Source organism: Gouania willdenowi, chromosome 14 (assembly GCF_900634775.1).
Source record: "Gouania willdenowi chromosome 14, fGouWil2.1, whole genome shotgun sequence".
In the NCBI taxonomy this organism is placed as follows: Eukaryota; Metazoa; Chordata; class Actinopteri; order Blenniiformes; family Gobiesocidae; genus Gouania; species Gouania willdenowi.
The window spans coordinates 14,635,889-14,661,380 of NC_041057.1; the positions used below are offsets into that span (position 1 = coordinate 14,635,889).

Consider the following 25,492-nt stretch of genomic DNA (forward strand, 5'->3'; position numbering starts at 1 on the left):
TTACACAAGCACGAAATGCTTATGATTTGTTTTGTTTTTTATGATTTATTACTGTGTAGCACAGTAGAACATTTGGTGAGAATATAGAACAGCACAAAACACATGACTCCAAAAATTACACAAAATGACAACAGAAAAATATCCCAAAATGACGCAAAGCGACGACAAAACACAAAATGACTCCAAATTACACAAAAATACACAGAATGATGAAAAGACCCCAAATAACACAAACACAAAATGACTCCCAAAAATAACTATATTCTGCTTTTAAAAGATAGCTTACGTACTTACATCCTAGGAAAGCAGATGTTTAACCTGTAATTTAACCTGTAATTCTCTAAAAAAAAAGCAGGTTTGCAAAGTCTGTACCTGAACCTGTGCAGGAACCAGGACCACGGTAGTTTGAAGGTCTATCATCCTGGTCCTCATACAGGTTGGAGTCCAGAGACTTCCAACCTTGGTGATCCTTTAAGCTTCAGCTTTGTCTCCCCAAACTCCTCAAATGTCAATGTACCTTTACAGGACCTGGAAAACAGACCTTGTGTTGAAGATGCTGAAGAAGAGCTGGTGAATGAAGCTCTGCCACTGCCTGATGAAGAAGAGGAGGATTTATCGGAGTACAAGTTCTCCAAGTTTGCAGCCACTTATTTTCAGGGTGTCTCCACTCACACGTACATCAGACGGCCACTCAAACAGCCTCTGCTCTTCCACGAGGATGAAGGAGACCAGCTGGTGAGGCGGATCCCAACCTCTGAACTTTTCTGGTCTAGTTTTTATGTTTGTGATAACAATCGCATGTACTGTATTTTAGTTATAGTTTTCATCATCCTGCCATTGGTTCTCTATAAACAGATATTATTTTCCCCTGCCACAAAGTGTGAAGGGGGATATAGGTTTGAGCTCCGTCTGTCTGTGCGTCCGTCCGTCCAAGTTAAAAGGGACAGCTTTTCTCAGAAACTGTTTAAGATACGATAACCAAAATTTATGTGTGGCTTCAGGGTATCAGTACCTTGATGGAGTTTGAAAATGAGAAGTGCGCAATTATTTTTTCCAGAGTTATTGCCCTTTTTTTTTACTATGTTCGAGGTATCTTCAAAGGGGACAGCTTTTTTTAGAAACCGTTTAAGATAGTTAGTAGTTATATTAGTTAGTAGTTATATATAAGTTATATATATTCTGATGTGATAATATGTTCTTATGCATAATCTAAATTCTTAGATTTAGGACATTTAGGAAAAAGTTGTAAGTTATAATGACAACCAATCTGGCGGGTGATGTTGATGACTGTCTTGTTGTTCGCTCTGTCCTTCAATAGGCAGCGCTAGCCGTGTGGATCACTGTGCTGAGGTTCATGGGCGACCTCCCCGAACCAAAGTGTGAGTTGGTCATCAACGACGGCAGCGAGAAGATCCCTGTAATGACCAAGATCTATGAAACCCTCGGCAAGAGGACGTACAAGAGGGAACTGCAGGAGCTACAGGTCGAGGGGGAGGTGAGAGGCTGTGGAGGTCAGGTCTGTAACACAACCCTGAAAGCAATTTGTCAACATGTGTTTGTTTCTACAGAACAGCTCCATCGACGGGCAAAAGAGGAACAGCGTCAGACATAAACTGGTGTCTCTTACTTTGAAGAGGAAATCCAAGATCACAGAAGAGGTGCGACTATAGCTTTAGCTACTAGTCTGCTCTCCTAATGATATACTGACACCGTCCCTGTTGCTTTTTGTGCATTTTTCATGGCAGGTGACGAGGCGTCTCACTGAAGGAGACTACGGCCTTCAGGGCAACAGCATGCTGGAGGACAGACCCACCTCCAACCTGGAAAAGCTTCACTTCATCATCGGCAACGGCATCCTGCGGCCAACCCTCAGGTATCTCAGGAGCACAAGCTTTAGTTTCTGTTTTAGACTTGTCAAGTTTGCAGTTTTATACAGCTTGGTGGATTGGGGCGGTTTGCAGGATTTAGTCAAAGATGTCAAGTTGGTTCATTTACCCTACAATTAACCTCAGATCTCCTCAAAGAATAAATATATCTTCACACTGGAGCAAATGTCAGTGTTTCCTCAGGAACAATGAGCTCTAATAGAAACCCTGACCTTTAAGTTGTTTCTGTAGCATTTATGGCGACATGTAATGGTTCTACATTTAAGACTGCTTGTGCTTCTGTGTCCTGGATGAACTTAATCAAGCATTTCTTCACATCAGGGATGAGATCTACTGTCAGATCTGCAAACAGCTCACACAGAACCCGTCCAAAAGCAGCCACGCCCGAGGATGGATCCTGTTGTCACTCTGCGTTGGCTGCTTCTCCCCTTCAGAAAAGTTTGTCAAGGTGAGGAACTCACTTTTAATATCAAAGAGAAAGCGGTACAGTTTTTAAATACTGTAATTTTGAAAGTCATACGGTCTCAAACCAGATTTTAATAACATGCTGTTTCAGAAAATACGAAAAGAATTAAGAAATGCAAGAAACTGGAATCTACTAAGAAGGAAATAATCCAGACAAACTGTTGAAGTTTATTTTTTCATCATTCATCTCTGACTCGTGATCCGTTCCTGCTTATTCCCTGTGCATTCACTGTGAGGATAAAATCATGTCCAAAAGAACACAAAAATAAGGAAATAAAACTGTTAGAAACCAGGAAATGAAAACACAAGGAGCACAACAATGTACCGGCAGCCACACTCTGTTCAAGCACTGCTTAAATAGTGAGGGTAATCGGGACATTGGGCTGCACCTGTCAGAGAACAGAAGTGAAGAGAGAGTGATCCACCTCTTTCACACAGACAAGACAAGGGATGCATTACACAAGAAGAGGCTCTGACCCACACACAGAAATAGAGAAATGAAAACCCAGCTCAAATAAAATATGATTAAAACAAAACCATGAACCACTGGGACTTGAACTCACAACCATCATAGCTTACATCACTGTAAACAGAAAATGTAACGCAGTGCACCACTAAACCCAATGGAAACAACATTAACCCACAGAGTCCACGTTGCACTTTAAAGATTTATATCTGTTTTTTGACAAAACCATTTTGGATGGTTTTTGTGTTGCATGTCTTCATTTATTTGAGCAAAATGTCAGTGTCTGCATATTTTAATAGGCTAAATGTTTTCTTTACAACTAATGTTAACATTGTGATTTTATTAGTACTCATTTCACCCATAAATATCTCTCTGTACCCTGCTGTCAGTATCTGCGGACGTTCCTGATTAACGGTCCTCCTGGTTATGCTCCGTACTGTGAAGAACGTCTGCGGAGAACGTTTGTCAACCGCACTCGAACTCAGCCGCCATCTTGGCTGGAACTGCAGGTACTAAAGTGAAACACTCGTTGTTACAAATTATGTTATCATTTTTTCCAATCCAACCTTAACTCTATCCTGTGTCTACAGCTACAGAGATTTAGGCTGTTGTATATATAAAACATGAGTGGATAACACTTCATTTCAAATGTATGTGTTAAATGTCAGGGAGGGACAGTTCTCAAGTTGAAATCACTTTTTTCATCATAATGGTCTTGAAAATTGTCATTTTGTTTACTTTTTCCTGTTTGAGTACAGTATTTTCTAGATCATAAATCCCACCAGAATTTAGGATGTTTCCAAAGTAGATGTACAATTTCAGCGGAAAAATCTAGAGTTAAGTTCCTCCAGAACACTGGATGCCTCTATACTGGCTAACTATAGACCAATCAGCAACCTTCCATTCATGGCCAAGATCATTGAGAAGGTGGTCTTCAACCAACTGAGTCAATTCTTAACATTCAACAAAATATTTGATAAATTTCAGTCAGGTTTTCATTCTCATCACAGCACTGAAACTGCTCTTATCAAAGTGATCAATGACATAAGGTTGAACACTGATTCAGGAAAAGTATCTGTTCTCATGCTATTGGATCTCAGTGCTGCATTTGACACTGTAGATCATACAATTTTGTTGCACAGATTGCAAACATAGGTTGGACTAAATGGAAAAGTAATGCAATGGTTTAAGTCCTACTTGGAGGAGCGAAGCTATTGTGTAAGCAATGAAAACTTTGAATCTGACAGATTAATAATGTCCTGTGGGGTTCCTCAGGGATCTGTTCTTGGACCTCTTCTGTTTAGCCTTTACATGCTTCCTTTAGGACAAATTTTACAGAACTGTAAGGTTGATTATCAGAGCTACGCAGATGACACACAACTATATCTATCACTGAACCCAGATGACTATGGTCCCATTGAGGTGTTGTGTGACTGTTTAGAAAAAGTAAACTGCTGGATGAGTGAAAACTTCCTTCAACTAAACCACGTTGTCTTTGGTAACAAGGAAAAGAGGAAAGCTGTCAGCAATTATCTTGAGTCTCGATCTTTAAAAGCTAAAGACCAAGTCAAAAACCTTGGTGTTCTGATTGACTCAGATCTTACATTCAGCAGTCAGATTAAATCTATCACAAAAACAGCCTTCTACCACCTAAAGAACATCTCCAGAGTGAAAGGTTTAATGGCTCAGAAAGATCAGGAGAAACTGGCCCATGCTTTTATCTCCAGCAGACTGGACTATTGTAATGGTCTTCTGACAGGAATCCCCCAAAAGAGCATCAAACAGCTACAGCTGGTTCAGAAAGCTGCAGCTCGGGTCTGAACCAGAACAAAGAGGTCAGAACATGTTAGTCCAGTTTTAAAGTATTTACACTGGCTCCCAGTCAGCCTCAGAATAGACTTTAAAGTTCTGCTGCTGGTGTATAAATCTGTGAATGGGTTTGGTCCAGAATACATCAGTGACATGTTAGTCAGGTATGAACCCAGCAGGTCTCTCAGATCTATGGACACAGGTCAGATAGTGGAGCCCAGAGCTCACAGTAAACATGGTGATGCTGCTTTTAGTTGTTATGCTGCAAAGAAGTGGAACAAACTGCCAGCAGAGCTGAGGCCAGCATCACATGTGAACATTTTTAAATCAAAGTTAAAGGAACTTTTTTTCTCTACTGCATATGATTGAGAGAGAGATTTTTTGTCATGTTGTTGATGTAATGATGATTTTACTGATGATTTTAATTGATTTTACTGATGATTTTAATTGATTTTATTGATGATTTTAAATGTTCTTATTGATTTTAAACAATTGAATGTTTTATCATGTAAAGCACATTGAGTTGCCTTGAGTATGAAATGCGCTATACAAATAAATTTGCCTTGCCTTGCCTTGCCTCGGGCTAAAACAGACATCCCAAGTTGCTTTTATTTGTCTCGAACTGATTTTTAAGAAAAAATACTGGATATAACAGAATATAAATAAATAAAACTACGTCAATATATACGTACATGAAACAATCGATATACAATAGACTATCGCCATTAAAAATGAAAAGAAAAATTTGTTCAAGAAGGAGCAGATAGAAGCTTCTTATGTCCAAAATGCATTGTGGGAAATTGTATGTATACCCCCCATGCATTCACAGGGAAATGCAATTAGACTTTGTACTCACTAAATGGTGCTGCTGCCTGAAAAATTCACAGATATGTTGCTCCGGCCCATAGGTTCCTCCCTCCCTCTTTAAATAAATAGTAGTGAATGAGCAGCAGCTTATAGTGTAAAGATTTGGTATATGAAAACAAATATCTACATGTGTAGCTAAATATAACTAAATACTCCTTTTACAACTATCTAAAATTCTTAAATACTGTTTAAATGCTATTTTGCCTACATTTTAAACCTTTGTTTAAGAAGTTTAAAGGTGCAGTCTGCAATTCTCAGATCCCTCTCTCCCCCTTCCTCCCCGCTGCTCTCTTGCCCTGCCTCCAAACTTTCCAAAGTCCCTCCCTCAGAGGAGCTAACAAGCTAACGTTAGTCCAACAGCAACATCACGGTAATATAACATGCTCTGTTGCATATTACTGCAGTGCTTCTCTCTGTCTATGTGCACAAACCTTAGCAACAACTCAGTGTCACTTACAGCAGCCCACACAGAGGCTGCTGCGCGCACATGAACAAACCATGCACCACAGAGTTCTAGTGTAACAATAACAAATCAAACATAATGTAAATCAAGCAGCAGTAACTACCTTTCAAGCAGAAAAGTCACCAATTTCATCTTCTACTCCTCCAGACCATACACTGTAAAAAAAGACGGCGCTCTAGCTCCGGGAAAGGGGCGGGGCCTGTGAGCAACAGCTGTCAGACAGTCCATCAAACACAATCCTGGCTCTGATTGGTTCTTTTTGCTCGGTCGCGGTTATTTAGTTATCTGTCCTTATTTAGTGACAGCTTTACGTGGACTGAACTGCTCACCATGAAGGAGTCTGATCTGCGCTTTGTTTATTTGGTGCTCAGGCTACAAAGTCCAAAAAGCCCATCATGCTCCCGGTCACGTTCATGGACGGCACCACGAAGACGCTGCTGGCAGACTCGGCCACCACAGCCAGTGAGCTCTGCAACGCCCTCGCAGACAAGATCGACCTCAGGGATCGCTTTGGCTTCTCGCTGTACATCGCCCTGTTTGACAAGGTGAGGCCCAAACGACATCCTGTCATCAGATGCGTCGGATGAAAGGGAAACACGTGAAGTTGATGATGCGGTTCTCCTCAGGTGTCATCGCTGGGCAGCGGCAGCGACCACGTGATGGACGCCGTTTCCCAGTGTGAGCAGTACGCTAAGGAGCAGGGCGCTCAGGAGAGGAACGCTCCATGGAGGCTCTTCTTCAGGAAGGAGATCTTCCACCCATGGCACAATCCGGCCGAGGACCTCGTGTCTACAAACCTCATCTACCAGCAGATAGTCCGAGGGGTGAAATTTGGAGAGTACCGCTGCGAGAAGGTACTACATTAGCTGTGTGGTGTCAGTTTCTGTTAATTATTTAAAAATACAAACTTTAGTGACAGATATTTGGTTTTGTTTTAAGGAGATTAGTTCAGCTGATGATGTGGTTTTTAGCTGGTGAGGCTTTATATTATTATCAGCCCTGAATAAGAAAAATACAATAACGTGTCTGCTATAATTCAGAATGTAACAGTATAGGCCACATTTTTAAGCAGAAGTTTTATAGAGAACCAACATTTCTAGAATGTAAAGACTTTCAAACTCAAACTATTGAGCTGTTTTTTTGTGATCCTGTTTCAAAGGAGGAGGAACTGGCAGAGCTGGCCTCCCAGCAGTACTTTGTGGACTACGGCTCTGAAGTCCTCCAGGATCGCCTGCTCACCCTCATCCCGTCATACATTCCCGACAGAGAGATCAACTCCACCAAGACTGCAGAGAAGTGGATGCAACTCATTGTCAACGCCCACAAAAAGGTTTCTACCATTACATGTACCTAAATCAACCGTCACCTGCTCCCTGCTGTGGGAACTTTTAACTGAAGTTTCACTTTCACAGGGAATACACACAAAGAGGAGGCCAAACGGACAGAGAGTGAAGGAGGACGTGGTGGATTTTGCACGTTTAAAGTGGCCTTTGCTTTTCTCAAGATTCTACGAGGCCTTTAAATTCTCAGGTTGGTAACAAGCATCTATGTCTTAATCTGTGTCGCTGTAGGATTTCAGGAGCTTTGACCCTTTTTTTTTTTTTTTTTTTTAAACAACGTGATTGTGTAGGACCAAGTCTTCCTAAGAATGACGTGATCGTGGCAGTGAACTGGACTGGTGTTTACTTTGTAGACGAACAGGAGCAGGTTCTCCTTGAGCTTTCCTTCCCAGAGATCACTGCTGTGTCCAGTAGCAGGTACTGTATGTCATGATCAATCAACACAGAACACAAACAGGATGAAGTGACACGGTGCACAGAACTAAAAGGAAGGAATATTCCAGATTTAATATGTAATGAAAAAAGTAATAAATTGGATAAATAAATGATAAGAAAAACATGATTAATTGCATAAAAAAAATTAAAGAAAATATAGTATCATTGGTTGATATAAAAAAAATAAGATGGGAAAGCGTCTGCATTAGAGTCATGTTAGCAACATGTTATTAAGCTTTAAGTGATTACAAAATAAAAGTGCACAAAGGAAAAAGTTTCTACTCCTATTTCCTAAAAGCGTGCGCTACTTGACAGTACACACAAACCACAAACACATGTTTTAATAACCCTGCCAACCCTAATCCATCAACATGGAAAAAATGACACCAGCGATCTATTTAGTGCGATTAGTGACTCTAATAAATAATCTGGGAGTCTCTGCCAGGAGGAGGATATGCTAACAGATCAATGTGATTTAGCATAGCTGTAGCTGATAGCGGTGGATGCGGTCTCTTCCATCACGGCTTTATTCACATTTGGACATGGAGAGAACTGATATTTTCTGCTGAGTCAGCGTTCATGAAATCGTTAAATTACAAGTAATGAAATCCTTTTGATTAACTATTCATTTTCCATTGTTCTTCTACTTCTATCTGTCCACCTTCATCCTCTCTTTGTTTTATTTTCCACACAGCATTGACTTTCTCACAGACTTAGATTCAAGAATATTTCATTTTATTCCCCTCTTCCATTAAAACCTCCAACTTTTCACCTTGCACTTGCAGCCACTTTGCTCTTCCACATGAACGCAAAACACTTCAAATTCATATCGGCTGGTCTTCACCACTTTTGCGCCTTTTATAATCTGCTTAGCACGAACAATTGATTTTGTGCTCTTTGTGTGGGATCTTAGTAAATCATGCCCTATGACATGTCTTTGCTGTGCCTCGTTTTAAGAAATGCCAACCAAAGCAAAACAGATATAGTGTTGTATAAATGTTAATACTATTATAATAAAAGCTGACGTTTTTATCTTTCTGTCAGATATTCATCAGCCCTGTTGGAACCAACACTGGACTTGTTTCCTGTCTGTATTTGTAATAATGTCTTTAAAAATGTTGTTTTCCAGAGGAGGAAAGCTCCAGGGTCAGAGTTTCACTTTAGCCACCATCAAAGGTGATGAATACACGTTCACCTCCAACAACGCAGAGGACATCCGTGACCTGGTGGTCTCCTTCCTCGAGGGCCTACGCAAAAGGTCCAAGTACGTGGTGGGACTGCTGGACTGCCCGACCCCAGGTGAGACTCAGTCAGCTCTTCAAAAACAACCATTCATGAGCCGGTGTCTGATTATTTTTCTTTGACCTTTGGATGACAGCAGGGGTCGACTCCTCCTTCCTGAGTTTCTCCAAAGGGGATTTGATCATTTTGGATGAGCACAATGGAGAGTGCGTGATGAACTCAGGATGGGCTCACGGCATCAACGACAGAAGCAAACAAAGAGGAAACTTCCCTGCTGACTGCGTCTACGTTCTACCCACCATCACCCGGCCTCAGTATGACATAGTGGTGAGTGAAAGCAGATAAATATAGAAACAACTCAGGATACTTTTTGTCCTTCACCACTGAGAACCTCAACAATCCACCGAAATTCTGGAAAGTGATTAAGTCCCTGTCTTTGAACAAAAACACAGGGACTCTTCCTACATTTGTACTTAAAGACTCAGTCCCAGTTTATGATAGAACTGAAGTCTTGAACTGCTTTAACCAGCATTTTTTATCATCTGGTTCTCTATTTGACTCAAAAGGAATAACGACGGGGAATTCTTGCACACAATCTTCCATGTTTTCTGGAGATCCTTTTAATTTTAATCCTTTTACTTGTCACGAAGTGCACAAACCTCTAAAAACATTAGACCACAGAAAGCCCCCTGGACCTGACTTGATTGAGCCTTATTTTTTAAAGCTGGCAGCTGATTTTATAGCAGAGCCACTTTCAATTCTTTTTAATCTTTCAATTAGAAACAAAGATATTCCATCTGTTTGGAAATCAGCTTTTGTGACCCAGCAGTTCTTACCAATTATCGGCCGATTTCAAATTTATGTGTTTTATCAAAAATCCTGGAGTCGCTTGTTTGTGATCAGTTGAAAGAGTTCCTTTATTCTAATGAAATCCTCTCTAAATTGCAATCAGGCTTCAGAAAAAAGCACAGCACTATCACTGCTACTATGAAGGTGATAAATGACATTATTGTAGCACTTGATAAAAAACAGTACTGTGCTTCACTCTTTATTGATCTCTCTAAAGCTTTTGACACTGTAGACCATGCTATTTTAAAATGCAGGCTACATCTCATTGGACTGTCAGAGCACACTGTCGCTTGGTTTTCAAATTATTTAGAAAACAGGACCCAGTGTATTAAATATGAGGGCCATTGTTCTGAATTTGTTGCTGTTCACAAGGGGGTGCCGCGGGGATCTGTTTTGGGGCCCCTCTTATTTATCTTGTACATTAATAATGTCGAACAAAATGTTTCTGATGCTAACATGCATTTTTATGCCGATGATACAATTATTTATTGCTTCGGATCATCTCTTGAACAGGCTGTTAATTCCCTGCAGAAAGCCTTTGTTTCTGTCCAGCATTCGCTGATTAATCTAAAACTGGTTCTCAATGCTGAGAAGACCAAGCTAATGTTGTTTTCTAGTCATAAGAAGGTGCCTCTAACTCCCCCGGTCGTGTCCACTCTTGAAGGAAATGTCATAGAAGTGGTACATGAATATAAATACCTTGGTGTCGTAATTGATGATTCCCTCACTTTTAAACTTTTCATTGACAAACTTGTGAGAAAATTAAAACTTAAATTGGGTTTCTTCTTCTGCAATAAGACATGTTTTTCTTTTGGTGTAAAGAAGCGCCTTGTCTCTGCCACATTCTTATCTGTGTTAGATTATGGTGACCTTTTTTATATGAATGCTTCTTGTACATGTCTTCTGATGGTGGACTCTGTTTATCCTTCTGCTCTGGGGTTCATCACAAACTGTAGAGCCATGACACATCACTGTGAGCTGTGCTCTCGGGTGGGATGGCCTTCCCTGTACACTAGGAGGCAGTGTCAGTGGTTTACTTTTATTTATAAGGCTCTTCTTGGATTACTGCCCTCTTACATCTGTACATTACTTACAAAGAGGAGTACGAACACTTATGCGCTGAGATCCAATGATCAGCTGTTGCTCACGGTTCCTTTTGCCCGCACAGAGCTGGGGAAAAAAGCCTTTGTACATGCAGCTCCTTGTGCTTGGAACATGCTGCAAAGAGACTGGAAGCTGACGGAGTTGTTATCCTTGAATGCCTTTAAAACGAAACTGAGAGAATTTGAGACTGCCTCAGTTGTCTGTAATTGTTTTATTTGATTCTTATGTTAGCCTGTCATTTTAATGTAATGTAAATGTATTTCTGTTCAGTGTGTTGTAATTTTGCTGCCTCTTTGCCAGGACCCCCTTGAAAAAGAGGTTTTTAATCTCAATGGGATTTTTTTCCTGGTTAAATAAAGGTGGAAAAAAAACAAAAAAAAAACTGCCAGACATGTTTTAGTTATAAAGACCAGTGGTTCCCAAACGGTGTGCCGTGAGGCAAGTCCGGGTGTGCCGTGGGATTTTGTGACAACCACACATTATTATTGCAATATACAACTACTCAAAAATAATTATTTTTTTAATTTACTACTTTGTATGCACTCATTTCATAATACAGAGGCAAACTCTATACATACAATTTTCTTGAAATATTTTGTTAATAAATAACAACAGTAACATAGTTGTCTTTGTCACATTTTATTTGGCATTAGTAAATAATTATGCACATTTACAGATATTGTACATGATATGAGTGATAACACCTGTTATAAAGGCTATTTTGCACAATAGGTGTACCTTCAGATTTCCACTTGTCCTTTGGTTTACCTTGGGCACAAAAAGTTCAGGAACCACTGATGTAGACGATACAAATGAATGATGTGAACCACCAAATATTACAAGGACATTAATATCAATACTAAATGTGCTACAGTGCATGATGGAATTAATTCGGGATGTCCCGATACAACTTTTTCATTTTCAATATGATACCGATATTGCAGCCTTGCGTATCCGATATTGATCCGATACAATATCAGCATGAGTCAGACATACTTTTATTACTTTTAAAAAACTTTTTTTTTTTTTTTAATAAAAAAAAAATAATAATTACTTATGTTGTAGTGTGGAATGTTAGAAAAGGCTTGATCAAGTGATGTTACTCAAACAGAGAACAATACTCAGCAATAGTAGGGATGAGAAACACTGACCCATTTATGATTAACCAATTGGTTACATAAATTTTAACCTTCAACATAATATCTACAGTATTCTATGATTGAATAAAAATAAATAAATAAAATTTGAATCCGAAATCCGATATTCGTTTTCAGGCTGATATCGGACCGATAGCCGATATCGATATCGGGAAACCTCTAGAATTAACAAATGTCCAAATACTGATAGTTCTCATTTCTCTATTGTTAAGAAGTGTCAAAAAGCTGATTACACAATGCCTTGATGCATCTGTAAAAAATAAAAAATAAATAACAATTATTATTATTTTGAGGTCATAAATCTGGTCAATTTGTGGCAGCTTCAAAGACACGTGATGAACCCTGGTGTCGTGCTTCATTGTCACAACGTAAAACAGAAGCCATGTGCAGGATATACTAACATGAATCTTTCTGTTCAGCCATAAGTCTGGGATTTAATCCACTTTGGATCCTCTTTGACCTTAACTTCATTTCTCTCTTGGTTTTTTAGGCTCTTGTGACAATGTCTCCTGATCAGAGGAGAGAGTCCATCAGTTTGTCCCCAATGAATGTGTCTGAGCAGGAGGAGAAAACGAACGCCTACACGCTGGAGGAGTTTTCCTACGACTACTTCAGGTCAGTTGTAACCGCTGAGTCGTCACTGAATGGAGGACACATTACAAACCTCGATGATATCGACGACTGAATAAATGATTAAACACTGGACGTGATGTTAAACCGTACTTTGTGCCAAAAGGTGGTAGTCACATGAGGTTTACCGTTTGAGAGTGGCGTGCGAGCTGTGACTCAGATATGGGAAGGATGTAAATTTGGGACACATCATCAGTAGTGTTCCTTTGAATCAGGAGGTGCTTTTTAACACTAGACACCCTCATCAAAGGTGGCCAGCTACAGGGTGATCAAGTCTGAGCTTGCATGTCATAATTGTTTCTAACTATCTTTGGACCAGTTCACTATCTCTCTGTGCCCTTTGTTCTTTTTCCTCTGTAAATAGTTATTTACATCTATAAACAACAAACAGAGCATGATACAGTTAATGTTGGTTGGCCTGCCTGTGTAACACTGCTTTAATGTTCTCTACATTAGAAATGAGAAATGTGAACATGAACTAAAATGACTCTACACTCCTGGATTAACATTTGGTTCAAGTTTGACTTTGACTTATTTGTGGAGAAAAACCCATAGCAGAGTGAAGAAAAGAGAGTAAAACAAGTTTTCAAACCTTACATAGGACAGCTACTTACACACCTATAATACTGTGCATTTATATTACAACAGAGGCTCACAAATGTGAATTGGGTCCCATAAGTTGGGTCATACCCCTATTTTCAGTGGATTGCAGACATAAAGCAATAAATACCTTAAAACCCTGCGCTCCTTTTGTGACATATCGCTTTCTACTTTTGATGATAAAAATTCAATTTTACAAACTAATGTTAAAAATTAAATTTTATGTACTTGTTTTCTGTTTAAATTGCTTTTTGATTACTGGTAAATTATTGGGAATTTAATGAAAACTGCAGCTTTTCTGTCATTTATAGATCTTTTAGAATTATTTTTTTAGTGTGTGTTGACTTTTATAATAGTGTGACTGTGCCATAATCTATATTTTGCAGTCAATTTCAATTTCTACCATTAACTGTTGCCATGCTTCCTGCAAACGCTTAGTGTCAAGGGTGGCAAACTCATCGCACCATAAAAACGTAGAGCACTTTATTAGTGAAGTTAGTGTTTATCACTGACTATATGAAGCAGCTCTTAGCAGAAGAGCTTACGCTAACTGTTCCTGTGTGTTCCCAGGCCTCCTCCCAAGAGCACGCTCAGCAGAGTGATGATCTCCAAAAGTCGGGGTAAGGAGCGTTTGTGGTCCTGCAGCAGAGAGCCCATCAAACAGCCCCTGCTTAAGAAGGTCCTGCCTCACGAGGAGCTCTCTCAGGAGGCCTGCCTGGCCTTCATTGATATCCTTTAGAGAGCAGCGGGATACAGACGAAACAACCAGAACAACATCATCAGTTTCTAATTTAATCAGAGGCTTGAATAGCCTTTAATAATGTGTAACAAATAGCCCAGGTCAAATTTACTATAAACCTTGTGATAAAATGCAATTTAAAACAATAAAAATATCTAGTATCAAATATTAAAAACATTTAAATAGAATAAATTGCCACACTAACATTTATTTATTATCTTTTAACAATCTGAGCAATTCTTTCTATTTAAAAATCAGATTTCTAATAAACAAGCCAATTATTCAGTCATCAATAGGCTCTTCCGTCATTTGGCAAAAATGCAAGCTTTGTTATGCACTTCTTTCCGAAAGTTCTCCAACTTTAAAATGTTGAACCATCTCTTTAAAATATGCATTCTTGCATGATTTAAAAGTTTTTCTATTAAACCTGAATCATCATCCATCCTGCTCTGAGAACAGGGCTTTCCTGCGCTTCCTAATGGTCGTATTCTAGTCATTCATTATTGATATCTTGTGGTCAAATGCTGGTAGAATCATAATAAAGCGTCGTCAGATTGACAAACATCTGCATTCTTTGACTAATACCTACATTTTACCCCCCCCCCCCCCAGACAAATACATCTTTAAATTTGATGTATGAAATCTAAGTAATGTTTAAAAAAATCCTTAATTTGTCAAATATGTAATTAGAATTACAAACAAATAACCCAGGGAAATCAATGAAACATTAATGTGTGGATTGCTTGTAAAACCATTAATCACTAGAATTGATATGATGGAAGTAAGTATTTGGTCCCTTATTAAAATGTAATTATTATTGTTAAAGTTAAATAACATTATTTAATTACGGAATTAAAGTTATTTCCTGTTTATGAATCAGATCATTCACCACAGCAATGTTTGCAATTCAACGACTCCTTCCCCAGTACAGTAGTTTTCTATTGCAATGTTTTTGTCCTGAACCACATCCGTACCTGTGATGAAGTACATGGGCGACTACCCGTCCAAACGCGTGCGCTCTGTCAACGAGCTCACGGATCAGATATTTGAGGGAGCGCTGAAGGCCGAGCCGCTCAAGGACGAGATCTTCTGTCAGATTCTAAAGCAGCTCACCGACAACCACATCAAGTGAGAGCCAAACCTCTTCTTTTCTGGCCTGATGCCTTCTTTGTGACATTTTCAAAATAATATGAAAATATCTGGTTTAAACTATTTTTAGTTTTCAATTCACTCTGAAATAGCCAAGAAATATACATAAAACAAATAGTTTTACTAAAGATTTACTTATTGATGCCTTTAATAACAACACTGCCTGGTAACAATCACTGCATATTATCGTCAGAGTAGTTCCTTAGAAAATTAAACTGGGATTCCCGTCAACTTAAACTATGTGTCAACTTTTTCATTGTACTATCTGTCTCCACGTTTTCTCTATTTCTTTGTATTTGCTTCTTTACCAGCTGTTATTTCCCCCGCCACAAAGTGTGAAGGGGGATATAGGTTTGAGCTCCGTCTGTCCGTCCGTCCGAGTTAAAGGGGACAGTTTTTCTCAGAAACCGTTTACGATACGATAACCAAATTTGGGGTGTGGCTTCAGGGTATCAATACCTTGATAGAGTTTGAAGATGAGAAGCGTGCAATTATTTTTTCCGGAGTTACTGCCCTTTCCTAATTTTTTTTTTTGCTCTGTTTGGGGTATCTTTAAAGGGGACAGCTTTTCTCAGAAACCGTTTAAAAACGATATCAAAATTCGGTGTGTGGCTTCAGGGTGTCAATACCTTGATGGATTTCCAAAATGAGAAGTGCGGAAATATTTTTTCCGGAGTTATTGCCCTTGTGCCGTTTTTTTTTAATTCCCTTCGAGGTATCTTCAAAGGGAACAGCTTTTCTTAGAAACCGTTAAGTAATATTATATTCTGAAGTGATAATATTTTATTATGTATACATCTAAGTTCTTAGATTTAAAAAATTTAGGAAAAGGTTTGAGTTATAATGACAACCAATCTGGCGGGGGATGTTGATGACTGTTCTTGTTATTAAATGGCATTGATTCCTTATTTATAATTTTTTGCACAAAAAAAAAGCCTCATAATACCCAAATATTTAGCAATAGAATGCACACATTTACCATGTGCAGTATAGATGTAAACTACTACTGAATCTGCAGCTTCAGTCCCAAACATCTGGAACTTAACTCTATAACCTTCTAGCAAATAATCAATGTTTTACCTTTGATTTTTTACGCTGTGGACAGTTTGTTTGAGACCCTCTCTGCTCTGCAGGTACAGTGAGGAGAAGGGCTGGGAGCTTCTGTGGCTCTGCACTGGTTTGTTTCCTCCCAGTAACATCCTCCTTCCTCACGTGCAGAAGTTCCTCCAGGCAAAGAAACACTACCCACTCGCCCCTGACTGCATGCAGCGGCTGCAGAAGGCTCTAAGGTAAAAGCTTTTCACCGTCCTGTTGAAGCATTCTGTAGTTAAGGCCTTTTGTAATGAATCATCTGTCATTTCTCATAGAAACGGGTCGAGGAAGTATCCTCCTCACTTAGTGGAGGTGGAAGCTATTCAGCACAAAACCACGCAGATCTTCCACAAAGTTTACTTTCCAGATGATTCAGACGAGGTTTGTTGCATTTTAACACCTTTTTCTTTGATATAAAGCATTTGAACAACAATTAAGAGCCAAAAAGAAGTTAAACAGACCTAAAATCTGTGTATATATCGTGATTGGGGTTTTTAATATTAAAAAACAACACCCTGAAATCTTGTGTATTTACTAGTTTAGATTTTCACAATGTGAAATGTCACGCTACACTGTTTTCGACAGGTTTTTGAGGTGGAGTCGAGCACAAAGGCCAAAGATTTCTGCCACAGTATCTCCGGACGGCTTCTGCTCAAATCCTCCGAGGGCTTCAGCCTCTTTGTCAAGATCACAGATAAGGTGCGAAGTCAAAGTGATCCCAACGATGGATGTAATCACCAATGCGTAACACGAGTGTACGTGTCTTCAAAAAAAGAGAGCATTAAATTCACTTACTGAACAATAGATACAATAGAGCCCTGAAGTGAATGTTGAAGGCCCTGATGGGATGATATAACTGTAGTAATAACATATATAATACACATGGATATTTACAGTTTTAGTCATGTTTTTGCAGATGAATTAAAGGATAATGAAGACAAAAGATATGAATTCTAAAATCAAAATTAAATTAGAACTGCAAGCAGTTATGAAAGGGGGCCAAGCCTTCCCGTGCGACTCAGTCCCCAGCTTTTGCGGAGCCCATGGAAGTACGTCACGAAGGATGACGTTCTTGGGGCGAGCGTCAGGACACAGGTCAACGTGTCATTTTCAGTGAACAGGTGGATATGAAATTTTGGAAGATGTGATTTAAAATGTGAAAGTTACAGGCCAAAATGCGCTTACACCCATTATTGCGCCACCTAGTGGCACACTTTTTGGGATGGGTGGTCTGTGAATTTCACAGCCCTCAACATAATACTTCAGCTGAATTAAATGTTTGTTGTTTATGTTGTAATAAGCCACGCCCACTTTGACCAATCGTGATTAACTTCGAGATACGGCCCCAGGAGCGACCCAGGGTCATACCCACCAATGTGGTAAAAATCGGTCGTGCTATTTAAGAGATATACATTTCTCATAATTGCAGTGCCCCCTAGTGGCTTTTTTTTTATTTTGAACGAGATATGCAACAGTTCACGTTTTTATAGCTAGCTAGAAAACTTTACTTGATAATAATTTGCGCATATTTGGACGAAACAAAATTCATTACTCAACTTTAGATCAAATCCAAAGGAAGACTCTACATGTCAAGTTTCACGCTTATTGGACAACACCCCAAGGAAGAGTTCGAAAAAGGAGGTTTTCGCCACCTGCTGGTGGACATGTGAGTTTTTGCATCCCAGGTACATGGAGGGGTCTGGACCAACCCTCCAAAGGGCACCGGTTGAAAAATAATAATAAAAATCAGAGTGATTACAATAGGGTTCCTAGCACATGCTTACATACGTGGTCCTCGGGCCCCACGGGTTTGGCCCCTATCTAGAACTGCATCGTCCAAAACTAGTCTTCTTTAGCATCGAACAGGTTTAAGAGTTTAACATGATCCTCTGTTGTTGAGGCGGTTGATCGGTGCTGCGGCTGTCGTGGCGGCAACACCCGAACCCGTTGGTAGACTCCGGTATTGTGATATGCCAGCAACCATTGAGTAATAGTAGATGGAGAAATGTGCAGTTCATAAGATACTAAGATATAAAACGGTCCACTCACTTTTAGTATAGGAGTGTTTTACGGTATGACTAAAATATTTTTACTTAATTGACTTTGATACTGTTTTTATGTTTGTTTTCACCCCTCAGAGCGTTTTATGTGCATGCACTGTCAGAGTACCCTTTATTTATTTTTATTTAAAATTTGTTCTACTTTTATTTTATTTTTTATTTTATTTTCAATTCTTTATTTTGTTTATTTTACATTTTTAATTTATTTTATTTGTATTCTCCTTCATTTTTCTATTTTTATTTTCCTCTATTTTATTTTGTTGTACCGAAATTAATTTAATTTTGTATTCACTATATCTTGTGCATATATTCAGTATATTTGGTGTATCTTGGGCGTGTCCGTGTGTTGTGCGTCTGCACAGACTTTCATGCACTGAAACATATATATATATATATATTTTTTTTTTAAACCAATGGTTGCTTCTATGTGCACTTTGCTCTGCAATGTAAACGTTGCTGAGGTAAACAACACTGCCTCAAAGCAAGAACACTGAGGTTAAGTGAGTTTGCATGTTCTCCTAAAACACATCAGCTGGGTTCAGTGGAGTTTCTAACTTTTCTTTTCTCACCCTGTGACTGTGATCAGGATCCACAGGAAGAGAACATTCTGGGATTTAGAAACTCTGCATTTCTTTGTGGACATTACTTCATTCTCAGATATTTTTAATGTCATACTTTGGACTTCCAGGTCATCAGCGTTCCAGACGGCGACTTTTTCTTCGACTTCGTGAGGCACCTGACTGACTGGATAAAGAAAGCCAGACATGTTAAAGATGGTAAAAGAAAATATCTCCCCCTGAAAGCTTTTTAAAGCTCATCTTAATGTTTCACAGTTTGTTTTTTTTTATTTAAAATGTTCTTTTTGGGTTTGAAGGCGTGGTTCCTTCACTGACTTATCAGGTTTTCTTTATGAAGAAGCTTTGGACGAATACAGTGCCGGGAAAAGACTCCATGGCTGACTCCATATTCCACTACTACCAAGTAAGGTTTTTCTCACTGTCCAAAATGCACAACGTGGAGAACTTTTAGTGATGATCATTCAAATGTTTCAGAGAATATATTCAAGTATTTATACTGTATGGAAAAAAGTATTGAGACAAATGAAAGGAATGTTTTCAAATTTCAGCTTCCAATTTTCTCTGAAGGGTTTCTATCAGATGTTGGAGTTTTTCTGTGGGAATTCATTTTATAGAGCATATATGAGGTCAGGCACTGATGTTAAGGTCCTTGTTCCATTTTTTTCCAAAGGTGCTGGATGGGGTTGAAATCTGCTGCACTGGGGCACAGTCATGTTGGAATAACAAGGGGGCTTTTTCAAACTGTTGCCACAAATTTGAAAGCATAACATCATATAAAAGTGTGGCCAAATACTTTTGTACATATAGGGATCTATTCTCCCGTCTGGACTTTAGCGTTTTTTGCGCGCCTGCAGTTACGCACTCCTCTCATACGCGTATTCTCCGTTCCAGGCTGCTGACACGCCCACTGCGAGTATGTATGAATGAAGGCGGGCTGAAGGAAAGGAGGCGGTGGACTGTCTCGAAATAACGGAACATGGAGTTTTCCCAACGCTTGTAAATGTCGTTGAAATCCGTGAAAATGATCAAGTTCACTTTTAATTTGAAACGCCTTCATTGACAAACAATGTAACAGGTTGATTTGATCAGATCATTGATCAGATTATTGTAGTGTGAGTGAGTCACAGTAAAAATCTCTTTCATTGATCATCATCATCATCGCTGTAAAGCGTGACCGAGTTAGATGAGCTGGAGATATGAGGAAATAACGCGGCGGCTGAGTGTCCTGCTTTAATACAGAGGAATGTTTGCAGTGAAACAGAACTATTGGTTTCCACAATACACAGTTTTAAATATAAATCGTTTAAAGCGACCTGAGCTGAGCCTCATTAATATGTGTGGAAACAGTTTCTGGTCCATCCTCATCTGCATATGACAGCTTGTTTCACTCTGTAGTGGATCAAACTGTGACTTTATGTTGGACATAGTTTGAAAATAGTTGAATCACTGTGACCAACGTGGACAGAAGTCTGCGTCTGTCAGAGTTTTAATTAATCGTGCAGCAGCAGCTGAGTGATCACAGCTGCTGCTGCGCGACGCACGAGTCCATGTGGCTTCAAATGTAACTACGTCCATATTTTTAGTGCAATTTAATGTTTCACCTTATCGGGGCGCTGCACTTATTCCAGGGTTAGAAGTGCGTAAGAGGAAAAGGACTTACGCACACTGGAGAATGCGCGCAAGGGCAGATTTGAATGGGAACACCCACATTTCAGGGCTGCTCCACCCACAGTGCGTAACTGGGATGAATACACGCAGCGACTGGCATAAGTACAGGAGGAGAATAGCACACAGCCAAAAACAGCGCTGCTGCGCGACTTTTTGGACTTACGCACATGGGAGAATAGAGCCCATAGTGTTTGCAGGGAATAAGTAGGATATTCATTGAAATAGTAAAAACAAAGACTAGATATGGGTAAACCCTACTTTGGCTTACTCATTTTTCTATCATGTCTAACTTCAGTACAAAATGTCAACTTGAATTAAACATCCCCCTGTAACAAGCTCATAATTTAATCTAATATAAAGCATTGTCCTCTCTTAAACAGGAGCTTCCTAAATACCTGCGTGGCTACCACAAGTGTTCGAGGGACGAGGTTTACCAGTTGGCGGCGCTGATCTACAGAGTAAAGTTTGAAGAGGACAAATCCAATTTCCAAACCATGTCCAAGATCTTAAAGGAGCTGGTTCCTCAGGACCAGATGAGACTTTTGTCACCAGACGACTGGAAGAGGGTGAGCGTGGTTACTTGTTGATATTTGACTCGCCAGCTGAATAATTGTGACCTGTGGGGTTGCTGAATGTATTTTTTGTCTGTGTGTCGTCCTCTCAGTCTGTCATGACGCTGTACAACAAACAGTCAGGAAAGACTCGTGAAGAGGCCAAACTCTCCTTCCTTAAGATCATCAACAAGTGGCCCACGTTCGGCTCCGCCTTTTTTGAAGTCAAGGTAGAGCAGTTAAACCAGCTGTTTAACCTCTGTGTAGATTACAGCTCTGATCTACTGACTGATGCCATCATTGTCAGTAAAACACAGGGAAGTCCCGATACAACTTTTTCACTTCGGATACGATACCGATATTGCAGCCTTGAGTATTGGCCGATACCGATATTGGTCCGATACGATATCAGCACAAATCCTTTTTTTTTTATATATATATTTTGATATTGGTGAAAGCAGAATACAATAACACAGCCACACAGGTCATACAAACAAACAAACAAAAACAACAATTGGCCCGTTTATACAGTTAGTATCATATACAAAATTCAAAATGAGAAAGCTCTTTTAATAATGGAGGAGATTTTGAGTCCAGAATATGTCAGGAATGGTTCCCAGGTTTATTTAAAGATATCGTCGTTATGATGCAGCCGACGGGTAAGGAAATCAAGGGAAACAAAACTAAGAACCATCTTCTGCCACTGAATCTTCGAAGGAACATTGTCTGATATCCAGTTAACTAAAATACGTTTTCTAGCACAAAAAGTCAACATTCTGTACAATTTTCTGTTGTGTTTGTCTGTTTTGCACTTAGATAGTGTGGAATGTTAGAGAAGGCTTGACCAAGTGATGTTACTCAACCAGAGAACAATAGTCAGCAACAGTAGGTTTGAGAAAAACTGACCCATTTATTATTAACCAATTGGTTACATACATTTTAACCTTCAACATAATATCTACAGTATTCTACAGTTGAATAAAATATAATGTAATATATATATAGGAGATTTCAGATGCAGTCCGATAAAATGCGATATTCGTTTTCTGGCTGATATTGGACCGATAGCCGATATCTATATCAGATCGGGACAGCCCTAGTAAAACAGCAGCAAAATTCTCATGTTTTGCTTTGCTTCTTTCTCTGCAGCAAACGACAGATCCAAACTACCCTGAAACGCTCCTCATAGCAATCAACAAACATGGAGTCAGTCTGATCGACCCCAAATCCAAAGTAAGAGCTTGATCATTGACTCAGTCATAACCCTCGAACTCAGAGATGGGAAAATGTTCTTACAGTGGGAGCCACAAAAATGGGATTGCCTGATCTGAAGGCCACATTATCCACATTCATGTCAGCATTTAGAATAATGAGCAACGGGAAGAACAAAAAGGTTTAGTTGTTGGGTGTAATTTGTTTACCTCTATCTGCATTTTATGTTTTCTTTCTGTAGTTGTTTCGTGTATTTCTTGTTGACTTTTTGTGTATTTTTCTGTAACTGTATGTTTTTTAGTGTTCTTTTGTGTAATGTTTGTTGACTTTTTGTGCATTTTTCTGTAACTGTATGTTTTTTGTGGTCATTTGTGTATTTCTTGTTGACTTTTTGTGTATTTTTTTGTAACTGTATGTTTTTTGGGGTCATTTGTATAATTTTTGTTGACTTTTTGTGCATTTTTCTGTAACTGTATGTTTTTTGGGGTCATTTGTGTAATTTTTGTTGACTTTTTATGTATTTTTCTGCAAATATGTTTGTTTTTTGGGGTCATTTTGTGTATTTTTGTTGTTGGTGGCCACATGTTGCCCATGTCTGTTCTAACTGTAATCAATTAGAGGAGATTGGTTTAAATTCCGAGGCAACAGGAATTTATGTGTGTATAAAATGTGCTTGTCTGATCAGTTTAACTCCCAACAGGACATCCTCACCACTCACCCCTTCACTAAAATCTCCAACTGGAGCAGCGGGAACACCTACTTCCACATTACCATCGGAAACCTGGTCAGAGGCAGCAAGTTGCTCTGTGAGACTTCTCTGGTAATTATTAATTAATTAATAAATATGTTTGAATATTGAATCATATTTAATGATTGATGTGTCATACATAATGTTTATTTCCAAGGAAATAATTATCCATTAGAGTTTTCTATCCAGGACCTCACAATTAAAGGCACACACATCCTGATATCTTTCTTTTGGATAAAATGTGACATTTTTCCCATTCAATTATTAATGCCAAATGGGAAAATATACAGTTTGAAAATATTTAGAAATAAAGCAAATACTGTACGCATGTGTTCCCTAATCTTTTGGTATGAGGCCACAAAGAAAAAAAAGTTTTAAAACACATATGTATCTAATTTCACAGTGTTATAAATTATTTTATTTTATCTATCTTGTCTGCATATTAACACTACATAGTGTAATCTTTTTTGCAACAGCTATGCATGCTTTGTTCTAGCAAAAAATAAAATAATAAATGCATTATATTGCTTAGTTGTGTGACTATCACCAGCGCCCTCTAAGGGTAAGCTAAACTTTATTAGAGGGGAAAATTTTTTTTTTTTTTTAAAAGAGGGCAGTGTTACACCCTAGTGAGGGGGGTGAACCAAGGGAGGGGGAGTTAGGAGGGGGGTTTTAAAGGAAGGATTAGCGCAAAGCCATTTTGGTGGTAAAGAAAGGGTTTCAATTTAAAAAGTTCAAACTGCTCCATACAGTAATTGAATTAATTGTAATAGTTGGAAAGTTTTCTTGAGTTTCGGTCCCAGCCACTGACTTTTATCACAACAGGGGCCACAAAAATTTGATTATTTTTAATCTGGGGGCCATATTATTAAAAATATGTCATTATTTAGAATAACTAGTTCCGATTTCAGTTTGTTGTCATTCTGATCCTGAGAGAATTTTGAGGAACACACACACACACACACACACATACATAAAGACAAACAGAGCTTCCTTGTATCTATAGAGAATGAAAATTATGTTTTGTTGAGAGAGATGAATTTGTCTGCTGTCATTGATGTCTAACTTCACCACGATCATCATCAGTAACTATCTAAACTGGTAATTATAGAAGCTGATCCGCAGAGATATTTGAGGAACACGCGCGCACACACGCGCGCACACACACACAGACAGACAGACAGACAGAGAGATTTGTTGCTTTTAAGAGGTAGGACTGTCGACATCTCTCCATAATACATTGGAACATTAGAATATTAGAACATTGGAACATAGGGATGACATCATCACTGAGGAGGTAGGACTGATGACATCATCACTGTAGTAGGACCAATGTTCCAATGTCCTAATGTTCTAACTGATGGTAGGACCACTGTTCTAATATTCGAACTGATGATATCATCACTGAGCTAGGACTGATGACATCATCAAATAGTCCGTCGACTCAGGAGGTGGGCCATGGGGGTGGGACGTCAAAACAAATCCGACATTGCACACCCTTGAATCAAGCAGCAGCCATGTTGAAACTCTCAGGTCAGTCTGATCCTGATTCGCAGAGATATTTGAGGAACACACAGACAGACAGACAGACAGACAGACAGACAGACAGATCCCTTGCTTTTATAGAGAGATGACAGATCTGAGCATTAATTCAGAAAGTAACAAAGAATTTGGGGTATTATTCTTGTTGTATGTAGATTTTTAGAGTAATTTTGTCTGTTATTCTTGAAGTTTTGTGTTATTCTGTCATTTTCATTTTATTTCATTTCATTTTAAATTTTTCTGTTGTGTCAAATGAAGGAACTTCTTGAATTACAATTTTTGGGGGGCTGTAGAAAACTAGACCACCATTAGCTCATGTCTGCTTCTAATAAATAACCATTAACATGTGTTTTAGGGCTATAAAATGGACGACCTCCTGACCTCATACATCAGCCAGATGCTGACGACCATGACCAAACAGCGAAGCTCCAGGGGAAACAGCAAGTGAGAGAGTTGTCTTAAAACTCACCATCTGCCTTTAAATGACCTTTTAGCTCATTTTTGAAACAGCGATACGTTTTTACAAGTTTAGCTTTTGAAAAGATAACCATCAGCCTTTGTGTGGGTTATTTCTAAAGTGTATCGTATCGTCTAATCATCATTGCCTATTGGTGTCAACATGAAGGATTTAGGTAGAAAAAGAACCATCGAAAAAGGATTTTCTTCTTTCCTTGTGTGCCACGTTGTATAAACAGCTTCTCTGCTTGAGTTGATCCACCAGATGATTGATCTGATTTCCAAATCCTCTCTTTTCTTTTTTTAACTACAAAACAAAGGCAAGGTTGTTTTTTTTTTTTTTTTCCATTTCATGAACCTATAATATTTTCATTGGAAAATATT

General features: G+C 38.9%; 1 protein-coding gene across 1 annotated transcript in view; it reads left to right on the forward strand.

The window, feature by feature from the left end:
* The window catches only part of myo7ab (myosin VIIAb), a 36,026-nt gene extending 10,698 nt beyond the window's left edge, over positions 1-25,328 (forward strand). The window contains exons 22-47 of the mRNA XM_028465838.1: positions 526-735; positions 1,319-1,495; positions 1,569-1,658; positions 1,746-1,873; positions 2,208-2,334; positions 3,207-3,326; positions 6,328-6,501; positions 6,583-6,810; positions 7,116-7,286; positions 7,369-7,486; positions 7,587-7,713; positions 8,861-9,030; positions 9,113-9,300; positions 12,574-12,698; positions 13,884-14,041; positions 15,027-15,180; positions 16,335-16,490; positions 16,569-16,674; positions 16,879-16,992; positions 19,042-19,129; positions 19,228-19,334; positions 20,980-21,165; positions 21,264-21,380; positions 22,300-22,383; positions 23,063-23,182; positions 25,008-25,328. Of these exons, the coding sequence (XP_028321639.1) occupies positions 526-735; positions 1,319-1,495; positions 1,569-1,658; positions 1,746-1,873; positions 2,208-2,334; positions 3,207-3,326; positions 6,328-6,501; positions 6,583-6,810; positions 7,116-7,286; positions 7,369-7,486; positions 7,587-7,713; positions 8,861-9,030; positions 9,113-9,300; positions 12,574-12,698; positions 13,884-14,041; positions 15,027-15,180; positions 16,335-16,490; positions 16,569-16,674; positions 16,879-16,992; positions 19,042-19,129; positions 19,228-19,334; positions 20,980-21,165; positions 21,264-21,380; positions 22,300-22,383; positions 23,063-23,182; positions 25,008-25,100 (3,636 nt within the window). The 3' untranslated portion in view covers positions 25,101-25,328. The remainder of the gene's footprint in view (positions 1-525; positions 736-1,318; positions 1,496-1,568; positions 1,659-1,745; positions 1,874-2,207; positions 2,335-3,206; positions 3,327-6,327; positions 6,502-6,582; positions 6,811-7,115; positions 7,287-7,368; positions 7,487-7,586; positions 7,714-8,860; positions 9,031-9,112; positions 9,301-12,573; positions 12,699-13,883; positions 14,042-15,026; positions 15,181-16,334; positions 16,491-16,568; positions 16,675-16,878; positions 16,993-19,041; positions 19,130-19,227; positions 19,335-20,979; positions 21,166-21,263; positions 21,381-22,299; positions 22,384-23,062; positions 23,183-25,007) is intronic.
* Positions 25,329-25,492: the final 164 nt, after the last annotated feature.